General features: G+C 36.4%; 1 protein-coding gene across 3 annotated transcripts in view; it reads right to left on the bottom strand.

The window, feature by feature from the left end:
- Positions 1-943: 943 nt before the first annotated feature.
- The window catches only part of LRP12 (LDL receptor related protein 12), a 50,616-nt gene continuing 39,049 nt past the window's right edge, over positions 944-12,510 (bottom strand). For 2 of the 3 annotated variants that reach the window (XM_074812008.1, XM_074812152.1), the window contains 3 exons: positions 7,545-8,646; positions 6,803-6,935; positions 944-4,153 (listed from right to left, as the gene is read on the bottom strand). In XM_074812008.1, the coding sequence (XP_074668109.1) occupies positions 3,290-4,153; positions 6,803-6,935; positions 7,545-8,646 (2,099 nt within the window). In that variant the 3' untranslated portion in view covers positions 944-3,289. The remainder of the gene's footprint in view (positions 4,154-6,802; positions 6,936-7,544; positions 8,647-12,510) is intronic. The other variant, XM_074812095.1, reaches the window with a different exon arrangement.

The following is a 12,510-nucleotide window of genomic DNA, read 5'->3' as shown; positions in this document are numbered from 1 at the left end:
TCAGTTACCAACTGCTTATTTTCAGAAACCGCAGGTGAGGAAGAGAAGAGATGCAGCAAAAAAACCCCACAAACCAACAGAACACACCCCACAAAAAGCCTCATCACAACTACAGGAAGATAAAAGCTGTTGACTTAAGTTTTATGGGAAACTGCAGCAGTCGAATAGCTGCAGGAGAATGAAAACAGGCCAGTAAACATTCACTCTTCAGAAAAGAAGCAAAAACTCATCCCAACAGGAAAAGCTGTGATTAATCTGCAGTGAGTATTTAATGTAAAGACTCACTGAAAAAGTATTTGTGTCCCAAACTTGAACTGTGATTTCCCTAGACTGAATCCAAGCTTTGCCACAGTTCTTGCTTTGGCATTTGGATAAGAAGTGGAACACAAGATACTGCAGCTAATTCTAGCATTCTCTCCTGGAACCTGTTCTGAAAGAAGAGTTATCAGCAGTACTTCCTGAACTTGTACTGAATATGGACTTCACTTTGAAACAAAATAAGCCCTTGCAGCATTGGAAGCTCAGTCAAACCCCTTAATGTTTCAATGCAAATCAAATGACAAGAAAAGTGTGGTATGTGAAAAGGAACAATGACAAACTCCTTCCATGCTTAGAAAGCTTTACATGAGGAGAAAACTCGCCTCACAATAACCTACATTCTTCAAAGCTTTCAGATTAGAGTGATTTATTACAGAAAACAAGATAATCCCACAGTGATTCATTCTGACTTTTGTTCAGAATACCCTAGCATTGTAGCACAGCGAAATCAAGAATCATTTGAAGAAAACACTAATTCAAGCTCTCCAGAATAAAAAGAAATGAAGTAATACGACTTAATGGAAGTCTCAGTAAAAACAAACCCAACAAAAAAAACCCCAACTCAGTCAAAAGAAAAATTGATCACTCCCTTTAAAATTACTGAGAAAAAAACCACTGCAACGAATTAGCCTCATACAAATGAATTTTATTTACAATTTTCCAAATTCTCAATCAAATCCAACTTCTCAGTTAAATGTGTAGCATTTTTCCTTTAAAACAAATCAAACATTGTGTTCTTTTTACATCTGCAATATGGAGTCCATTGGTACATGCTATTTGGGGCATCAAATGGAACAAATTTAGATCACTGTGTGTGTTTAACACCAAAGGTATTCTGTGAAGACTCTTTCTTCAAAATGTATCTGCCTCGTGGACAAACACTTCCATAACCACTTTCTAATGACAATTACTTAGAAGGTTTAAAAACCCAGTATTTTATACCAGGACATACTGTTCACATATATTTCAAGGTGTGTTACCATGTTCATATTGCAAAGTTGCCTGCTCTATAAGCAACGCCACTGAAATCAGACTAAAGATTACCCACAGACTTAGATATTATTCAATGTGAATAAAAATGGCCATTGATGACTTTTACTTGAGTATGTGTAATTATGGGCCAATCTGTACCTGATCTGGTACCAGTGTGATGTGATCTATTCTGAAACTTGAAACCACATGGGTCATTATAATAAAATCTTTTACAGCTGTATTGCACATAAGGTTCCTCAAAAGCACAAATCTACATAACCATGTCCTGAACTCAGAATTTACCTGCTAACTCTCATGAATAAAATCAACCAGGTGGTAAAATTGTTTATTTTTCTCATCCCAGTGTCTGTGAATGAAGAGAAGAGGGAGAAGATATATACACTTTGGAATCCATTCCATTATTTGTTTTTTCTGCATGTGATTTGTACTTCAGAGATGAGGATTTAAAAAAAAAGTAAAAATAAAAAGCCAGACAGACCTTGGATTTATCTTTAAAAGTACCTCAAAAACGTAACAAAAATTCAATTTAATTTTGATACATATTAAAACATTTTAGTCAGTTCTGCCCGACAGCATAACAAGACAGAAATGCACAAGACTTTAAACATGCTTTAAAATGACATTCAACAAAGTATTTAAAATTTAATAAATAGCATACAATCACACACAAATACATTTCATACTGGATCTTTAAGCCTACTAAAAACAGACTGGCAAAGAATAAATAAAACAGTAGTTGACATTTTTGTTTTTCAAAGGTGTAGATTCTTCTTGTCACGCTAGTAGCCACATATTAACCTGCTTATCACAAAATTGGAAGTTTTGAGCTTTTTTTCCCACTGATCTGTTTTGCTCCAACATGTAGTATCATAAAAAAATACATTAAAAGGGATTTTTTTTAAACAACCAGTCTGCAACCAAGTAAACCAGTTTTTAAATACAATGAATAAATAGGGAATTAGTAAAGCAAATTCAATTGCAACAAAAATGCAACACCCCAAGAAAAGAGCCATGGAAATATATAGCCATTGCAATATTAGACAATAATAGTACTTAAAGTGATAGTGCTTGTGCACTAAGCTCATTAGAGACCTTAATATGATTTTAGTGCAAATCCCTTGAGTCCAAACAAGCTTTATACCCTATAGTATTAGGGAAAGATCTATTACCAGTTGGAACTTATTCTGTAGTGTATTTGTACATATCGGATATTTAAAGAACTAACACATATTGTAATATCTTCGGCCCTTTTTAACTTCAAATCAAAAAGACTAATGACTGGGGATTTTACATACTATTTGGCTGTACCATATTAGATTGCAGTTTAGGAAAGTCAGTGCTATAAAAGCTTTTTCCATCAGCTTATCTATTATATCTAAATTTCAAATCATTGCATTTTGTACTTCTGAAAGAAAAATAATGCTCCTGAAGAAAGTTTCTCCTCCCTTTAAATAAGTTCACATTATGATGAAATTCAAGAATATTGAGACAAAGTGTTGTATAAACTCAAAAAAAAAAGTACATATTTTACATTAACAATCCTTACCAGTATTTAGTATATTAAGTTACAAGTATGTTGGCAATAATACAACAGAGTCAATTCCTAAAGGAAAATAATTCTGTACAAATTCACCTGTTAATGTGGGGTTAAACAGGCAGCCAAATAAGTCTTGAGCAGCCATGTTTCTGGTTTGAACTACAGTACCAGGATAAACTAAATTTGAAACTAACTGGGATAACTTCAGTTTAAAGAGTAATCAGATTATACTGGATACACACACTGTGTATTCAGAACCATTAAAATGTTCATAACATCATCCAGTATAAGAAATGTTTAATCAACCACACAGGCTAAAATAGTTTTAACATAATGTTGTCCTGGATTTTTTAAAACTAAAAACTAGTTTTAACTGTGAAGTACAAAACAATGACAGATATTGCTCCAACTTGTACACAATCTTTCCTAAACAATCCGTACCTAGCAGAGTAATAATGCCTCATCGTCACTAGTTTCATTTTTCACTGTTGCTTCTAAGCAAGTGTCGGGTATCTGGGCAGTGTGTACGATGCCACAGCTCTCACAGGGGCCATCTCGACTGCATGACCTTACACCGTGATGTGTTGCACTGTAAGGCTGTCTAAGCCCTGGTCCTTGATCTGAGCTGAGATCAAGTAGAGGTCTTGAACAGTCATTCATGTCAAAGTCTGATGCTACATCAGAGACTGGAATTAACATTTCAACATCATCATCCTCTTCTCTTCCACTTACCCCATTATCAAGCTGTCTCAAAGGACTTTGGTTCTGATTCACTGAGCTTGATCTCCCTAAAGTAAAGCGTACCCAGCGTAAGCCTTGAGTCATACGACTTAGTGCGCTAGTGAGCTGGTGACGTGCGGGACTTGTGCTTGGGGGCTCTACACTCGTCACTTCTCTTCCACTATCCGTGTTACCGCTACTGCCGCTCTGAGCAGAGGAACTCCCACATGCTCCAACTGTTGCTTCTATTGCTGTTGCAGGTGGGACTTTCTGAGGCAAGGTGGCAGCAACACCACCAACTGCTCCTGCTGTGTCTCTTCTCTCATTTTCTGTGTCTGTATCATCAGATTCAACTGAAAACAGACTTCTGTGAGTATTATTTCTTTCAGCTTCTCTACTAGTACTTTGGCTGGCAACATCATCTCCATCCGCTGAGACCAATGCCAATGATCCAGAATGACGTGACCTTGCAAAATTAAAAATTCGATTCCAAATGTTACTTGATCTGCCAGCAATAGGAAGTCTGATTGAGGTAAATCCAAGCTGAGATCGTACTGCTAGTCTCAGGTTTTCCAGAACTGAAGCCTAAAGGAGAAGACAAGAAACAATCAAGTATTGACATTATGTTGGCACTGTTCTAACAAAGGAAGAACAACTATTGTGCAAAATGGCATATTACCACAAAGTTAAATGTAGAGTCTTAAATATTAAAAAACGCTGCATCTTTAATATTAAGGATCTGGTGTATGTAGCAATAGGTTATTTTAAGAACAAAGCAGGCATGAAAAAAGTCTAGATTCTCTTGAGAAAAAAACATTATGAACCAGGAAATTAAGCAGAAGTACACATGGAAGAAAAGAGGAATAATAGAGTAATAAAGTATAGAAGGTACACTTCTGCCCAGATTAAGAACCTCTAAATAAAGCCAAAGTGAAAACCAAGGCACTATGACGTGAATACGGAACACTGATTACAGAAAAGCACATCCACAAACCCAGTGCAGACCCAGTACAGCAGGTATGCAAGATCTGTTACATAGAGTCTTACCAAGAAGATAAAGTAGTCACTGTGGATTTTACAGTACATAGAAACATGCCTTAAAAAGTTTAGGATTTAAAAATTAAATCTTCCAGAAAGATTTAACAGAGGTGACCTTTCCTTTTCTACTACCATGAGGCTACCTATAATAGAGACTAAATTAAACATCCTCTCTAGCAGTCTTTTAGTTTCATTTTTTCCTATTCTGGCATAATTAGTTAATTCCAGTTTCAAAATGCTTTAATGCTTCTCTTTAATTAAAATTATCTTATGTGTTCGAAACCATACATTGTACAAACTCAGTATACATTTTCTAGTCATTCAGCTATAGAACAACACATGCCTGACTTTTTCCGCCTAAAATCTTATATAACTTTTAAACTCTAAGGTAACACAAACATATTAACACATTTGACTTGGGGGTCCCTTACTCAAACTTTCAGAAACAGTGTCTCAGCTAAGTAAGTAGCTCAATTCTTAAATACTAGGGTGTAAGATCTGCCAGATACCCAAAATTCTGAAGGATTCACTGATGTGTTTAATTACATAATAAAGTTCATGCTCACATATTTTAATAAAGATTATATAGGCAAAAATATAGAATATTCCTCAGAATAGCCTCCCCGCCCCCCCCCCCCCCCAAGTGAACACTTAGCATACAGGCATGTATTTCACTTAGTCTACAAACACTGAACTTCAGTATTCCCATAATGTCACCTTCGGCTCCCTTCCACAATCCTTCAGATGTCACAGGGGATACACAGCACAGTATCCAAACAATACTTCCATGCACAACCTACCTCTTCCCTTCCAATAGTTCACAGAATTATATTTGAATTCAAGCATATAAATACATATGTTCAGTAGCCTTACTTTCAAAGGCTACTGGAGGGACTGCTACCCAACCTTGAAAATCCAGCTAATATTAGTTTGTTCCAAGCTACCTGTACCAGAGGACTTACACATCTGGGCATGACAACTGCACTGTCTTAACAGTCTTTTGTGACCTAACCCTACCTCAAGAGGCTTGTGAGCACAGCTGCATCACAAACTGGTGAAGCTTAATTTTGGAAAAGAGGACAGGCAAGCCAAATTTGTAAAAGCACAGAATTGTTTTTGAACAGAAACATACTGATCTTTATTATAACCATGATAACCCATCCAATAAGAATGAGGGATTCTACAGTGGTCATTATAGGCATTCATTAATAAACTCATTAATAAATTTTAGTGCTAATCTAACTACTGAAATATTTCACAATGTCTTCTTTCTGTTTTCAAAGTCTTTCATGGAAACTGCAACATATTTTCCTCTTTTTCTCTGCAAAATCCTTTGTGACAGATCACAGATGCTGCTTGTGAAGATGTGTATGTGAAAAAATAAGTTACATCTATGGCAGAATAAGTGTAATGAAATCGTTCTGTTCAAAATAAAAAAACAATTCCTCTTCTTGTGGTCTTGTGTATGTATTTTCTTACATGCTCAGCAATATTAGCTAACAATAAACTTTGCTGTATTAACTGCAACACACAATACAAGATGCCAACCATAATACAGCACCACAGCGGGATTCCTAAACTGAGACTTTTCTTCTATTTCACAAAAGCGTTATAACTGTAAGCCATTTATTTTAAAATGAAAAAGTTGTTTTGGTAGAAGCTCATTCATCAATCAAATAAGAAATGTGCTCATAATCCATCTGAGAATCAAGATGGCTAGACACTATTAACTCCCATTTACTAGCTTTTACTTTGTTAGTCATTCCTGTTAATTTTATGTGGTGTTACAGCCTTGCCTTTGCCATCATCTATGCATAGTGGGCACTATCGTACCTAAAAACATATACACAGGGGATATGAACTACCATTTTGTATTAGAAGTCTCAATTCTTCTTTCCCAAATTTCAAGGTGCTAGCTTGCAGTCTTAATTTATACAGCAACATGCATACAGAACATACAACCAGATCTACCAATCTATTACTTTTCATGCAAGAGGGATTCTATAGGGTGAATCGCTGGCTGTGGTGCTGCTGTATCATGATTTTGTCCCATTGCTAATCCTTAGTATAATAGTATTGGCATGAAAGGAAGAAAAGAAAATGTTATAGAATAAGAAAATGCAGATGAAAGTTAAAATATCTTTATTTCAGTCTCCTTAAAATTTAAGTGGTCTGTCTGCTATTTTGGAATCTTACCTGATTTGGTGAACAAACAGGAAAATCTTCAACTGGTGGAATTAAACCCTGGGCAATTAACTGTCCATAGGATGGAGGAGCTTCTCTTCTTAACAGTTCAGCCTCAACCCTTGACAAATGAGTTTCAAATGATCTTTCAAAGAGAAAATAAATTTTATAATACATAACACTTACAATGTGTATAAGATATAATTTTAGAACTACATCAGACTATTATAATCTGAAATAATAAATTTCAGCAGATGAAGTTTTATTAATTTAATTGACAAAGAATATACAGTAAATCCTTGCAGTCATTCCTATGGGTCTGTCCAGCTGAGACACAAACAACAAAATCAACCTAACAATAAATTCCTTTAAAAAAACCCAAAAGCATGGACTAAATATAAAAGGCACCATGAAAGATGCTTATATTATTTTATAAAAATTGAAGAACGTGTAATCCTGGTATGAGATAGTCTACAATAGAATAAACATGCTGTTAAATATAGACTTGAGATATTTAATTGCAGAAATGCAGATTTTCCACACTTTCTTTTTGAAGGCTTAACTTTCAATAGTTAAGTGATCAGAATACTTCTATTCCCAACTAACCTTTTTACTGTAAAAGAAGAAGTAACAATGCCTTTAGAAATCACATGCAACAATAACCATATGTCAATAAAAATGTTTCAAGTATAACAATAGAAGATATGAAAGTACTTTAAAAATTTAAGTTCTCAAGGCCATCTGTTCTACTTACCTTCGCTCAAACATCCTGAGTGAGTACAATTTACAAGTACATCCCAGTGCAATGACAAGCAGCAATCCACAGATAAGACTCCCAATGACAGCTGCAGTTATTACTCTAGTGGGCACAATGACTGGGCAATTCTCTTCATCACTGCCATCACCACAGTCATCTTGAGAATCACAAACCCAGCTCTCAAACACACAGCGGTTGTTTTTACAATGAAAGTTTCCTGGCTGACAGAAGAAACAATTTTTTTCATCTGACCCATTAGGGCAATGATTCTGGTAGTTGCAGCGATCTGAACGAGGGTAGCAAACACCATTTCGAGAGCAGGGAAACTCATCTCTTTGGCACATGGTGCAGTTGGTTTCATCCCTTCCATTTGGACAGTGCCAGTAGCCATCACAGCGTTGCTGCTCTGTGTAGCAACCCCAATTTCCACCACATGGGATTTCCCAGGGCAAACAGAAGCCATCTACTTGATAGGTGGCATTGAATCCTCTTGCAGCATTCACTTTGTCAGCACAAAAATGCACTCTTATCTGTCCTGAGGATGAAACAACTGTGAGGGGAGCATGAGAGTCAAATGCTGTTAGCACACGCAACAGCCTCCGTGGATTCTCCTCTAATCCATCATATATTTTGACATAGTCTCCGTAACCTGTACCATCAAGTTTAAAATCAGTGAATCGCAAAATTACTTTGCGATGATCACCAGTGTCTATCAGCCAGGTGCAGTTGCTTCCAGGTGGATAGAAGTCAGGATAATTGGGAGAACTGAAAGTACCATAAAAGTATTTTAACCACTGCCCACATGTTGGCACATGACAGTCTACTTCATCTCCTAGGTCAAGACAATCAATGTTACCATCACATTTTAAAGATTCTGGAAGGCAAGTGTAAAGCTTGGTGAAGCGAGAAAGACACTGGAACTGATTGTAAGCACAAGGTTGAAAGGAAGAAGCTGTCTGAGGATTAGCTTTGGCACAGATTTCTTCATCTGAGTTATCTCCACATTCATCCATATTATTACATTTCCAACTTTCTGGAATACACTTCCCATTAGCACAATGAAACTGGTCACAATCACAATTTGGTTCATCAGATTTCCCTGAAAGAAAACAAAAGAAATTATAAAAAGTATCTTTTTAGAATTTAGCACTTTATGGTTTGCGTCATATTTATTCGCTGCACCAGCTAGTTCAAAATGGCAAAACAACTATTTAAAGTCTTTGTAAATTATCACAACTTCAAGTAAGTTTCAAGATAAAACAGTTTTTTCAAGTTGAAATTCTGTTAGCTCATCAGCATAAGCCTCAACCTTAGCTGCTTTCAGTCAAATAACTTTAACCCAAGCAAGAAAATAATGCTCATTTACACTGATTGAAAAATCTGGCTTCTGAGGTGCTAAAAATAAGTCAGAAAAACACTGTTTCTCTCCTCTATCACTCAAAATACAGAAATATTTTGTCCTGCAGTACCGGTTACCTCCTCAAATTTTTCCTTGTAAAAGCAGCCAGACCTCTCTCCTGTCTTCGTAGGTTCCTACTTTGTACCAAAGTATCTATGGTAAGAGAGAAGATGACGGTGGAAGATTACCTATTACCAACCAACCGAAGAGAAACCTCTCTCCTCACCTCTTCCCACTGCTCCCACCTCTCCTCCAGCAACTAAGGGGAGAGGTGTAGCAAATCTAGAAACACATGCTTGCCTGAAGAGAAAATTATACTTTAAAAGTTAAGGATCCACATAGTGGTGTAGAAAACATGGAAGTGGGCAGGGTGGGTGGGTGGTGTTTTTGTTTTGTTTTGGGTGTTTTTTTTTTTTTTTTAAGAAAATGTGGTCTACTGGATACTACCACAATTGTAAGATCAAAAATATTTTTTTCAGCCCTTCATTTATTAGAGTTCCAACCATGTTAAACACATGGGAAGCAAGCTGGGAAGAAAGATATTTTAGCTCTGCAACGGCTTAGCTGAGTCAAATACCGCTGTAACATTTAAGATCACTGCAATTTCTAAAAAACACGGTATAGACTGTAAAATTTGCTATAAAACAAACTGCTGCGGTCATTCCTCCAAAACAATTCAAAAATCTGCAATGCAGATGGACCTACACAGAACTAATTTGGGAAATAAATTAGCAAATATATACTAAATCTAAATACCACTATACATAGGGTTTTAAAAAAATGGAACAAGAAAGACAGCATGAGGAACTTACTGCCAAGTATGGACTTTCTCAGGAGAAGTGGGTTCTATCTTGTTTTACAAGAGAACAATTCAGATTGGAATGGATCTCTGGAGGTCACCTAATCAAATCACCTGCTCAAAGCAAGGCTAATTGAAGTTTGATTTGGGCCTTGTCCAATCAAATATTTTCAAAGTTCCAGTGCTTCACCACACAAAGTGATAGAAGTCCTCATATCTAGCCTGAATTTCCCTTGCTGCAACTAATCTGCTGTGATAGGTCAAGTCATATCACACCTCTGTTCTCCTTTTTGCTATTTCAGTATCTTAGAAAAGAAACACTCTACCTTGAAATAATATTTTTTTTTTAAAGGTGCAATGTCAGCATTTTTAAAATTCACAAATGCTAAGGTTTTTTAAAAATGAATGCAGGAAAAAATGAAACCAGCAAGAGTGATAAATGTTATAACCACTGCTGAAGAGTGTTTCAGTCAAGGAATTTGCTAACAGAGTGAAAGGAGAGCAAAAGGTATGTGCTGCCAGTGATTAAGTTTTATTATACGATTTTCTTGTTCTGTTACATATATAGATCTATATGTATTTTTATCGATATATTATACACTCAAACACATACACATTGTTCATGATATTAATATGGCAAATACTTAGAACCTTGGCCTTGAATTTGAAACTTGCAAAACTGAACTACTAGACTTGTCCTGCCTAAATTGAATGACTGTGCTCCATAGGTGGAGGGCAATATAGTAGAATATGCATAAGAAGAGTAATTGAACTTATTCAAGTACTGACTATACTCTAGCTCAATGCTTCTACCTTGCAAAACCTGGAAAAGGTTGAGTAGAAAGCTGTAACATGGAGTCGTAGATATTAGTTGCAATATTGTAGTAACAAAACAGGATAGAATTTCAACCTAAGCTCTTACTTCTGCAGGCTTTTAAACATCCCAGAAAAGAGCTGCCTGCTTGATCCTGATTTAACATTTTTAATCACCAATCGTGAAGTCATTACATCAGGAAAGTTTACGTACGAATCAAAAATTAGTGTCATAAAATAATGAGATGTACGAAGTAAGACTATCTTTGGAAGCTGTACCACAAAAGACTTCAGGATAGTACAAGATAACTAGCAAAACCCATGTGCAGTTGTAGCCAAAGGACTAACACAATCCTTTCATGCATTTACAGTAAACATAGACCTCTGTACTTTTATTAACTCTATTTTCCACTGTACATCACCATTAGTAAACTCTGTCCCATTCTGATGCCCATAATTAAAGAGGCTCATAAATTAAGAGTGGTGGAAGAAAGAGGGAAGGCAGGCAAGTGACATGACACAAAATTTACCTTCTAGTCAAGTACCGTTCCTAACTGTAATGCTTTTTTTGTTATTTCTTTGTTTGCTTAAAATGAAATATGAATACTTACCTGGAAGATATTATTTACTTTAAACAAGAATTAACTCAAACAATTCACATGGCCTATCTTCCACATCAGATTTTAAACACGTGGCTCCCTAATGGTCCTTTTGTGCCTGTAATCTATACTGTTTCTATCATTCCAGCACAAGTAGGTTTAACTTGCATCCATGTAACTAAAGTACTACTATTCTTCCCCTTTTTCTAAGATCACATGCCACCTTTGAGAGTAGCCTTAACAAGACTGAGTTAAATAGTCTATTGAGGCATTGAACTGAGCACTGCTGCATAATGCTAATGAGAAGAAATCGATCAGTATAATGACACAGTTGAATGTATAGCAAGAATGTTGTTAGTATTTCAGGAGTCTCCTTTTCATACTCAAAACCAGAAACAATTGGATGATTATTAAAGCAGATTTGTCAACTCTTCTCCTATACACAGGTCAGTTTACAACATTAGAAGACTACTCTGATCACTGAAACACTACACTTCCACCTCGACAGTGAAATAGTTCCTAAGTATCATATGAAACATAGTGACCAAACTCAAACCAAAGTTTCAGTAAGGTTCACTTTTTAAAAAACAAACCACCACTACCACCCCAAAAAACCACAATTTTCTTAAAAAACAAATTTAAAAACATCGGATTAAAGTCTTAAGTACTCTAAACTAAGTACTACTGTACGACACTAACAAGAAATCAAGTAACAGAAAAAATTGCTTATTGTTGAAAATGTTACAGATTCTTCCAAGAGGGGTTACAAAATGAAATTATTTCAAGATTGGAGGAAGAGAGAGGAAAGGATTTTCAGAAAAACTCTACTGAGACTGTAGCTTGCCTCCCCTGCCCATTCCACATCCTCATCCAAAATGTCCTTCCTTCTCAAAGTCCCTCAGGCAGGAATGCTGCCTTCCCTCTGTGCCTATGAGGAGAACGATGATAAACAGGGCAGAAGCTGATGCCTCACACAGGATAACAGTGTGTGTGTGGGCAGTTAGCAGAAACAGTAAGAGACGATGACTGATTCAACAGTGGCTTTCCTCCCCATCTCCATCATCTTTTTAGGTGAGACAGTAAGCAAAACTCAGGTAGAACATTGCCCTGAAAGCTGAGCCAGCATCAAACGCAAGGCTGTATTACTTCTCTCCAAGACTTGCTAAACTACAAGGAGCTGAACCTTAGAGGGAACTTTTTTTGTAGGCTTGAAAACAGGTGATAGAGAGGGATAAGCCCACCTTGAAACTTCAGGTTTGTGAAAGACTCTGACAGGGTGGAGGAAGCCATTAGGTAGAAAGACTGAAGAATACAGAACAAGAGCAAATACAGTTTAGGCTAGAGGAGATCAGG

The sequence above is a fragment of the Strix aluco genome, chromosome 1, assembly GCF_031877795.1.
Source record: "Strix aluco isolate bStrAlu1 chromosome 1, bStrAlu1.hap1, whole genome shotgun sequence".
NCBI classification, from domain to species: Eukaryota; Metazoa; Chordata; class Aves; order Strigiformes; family Strigidae; genus Strix; species Strix aluco.
The sequence above is the reverse complement of the archived record's forward strand: the minus strand, read 5'-3'. Positions and strand labels throughout refer to the sequence as shown.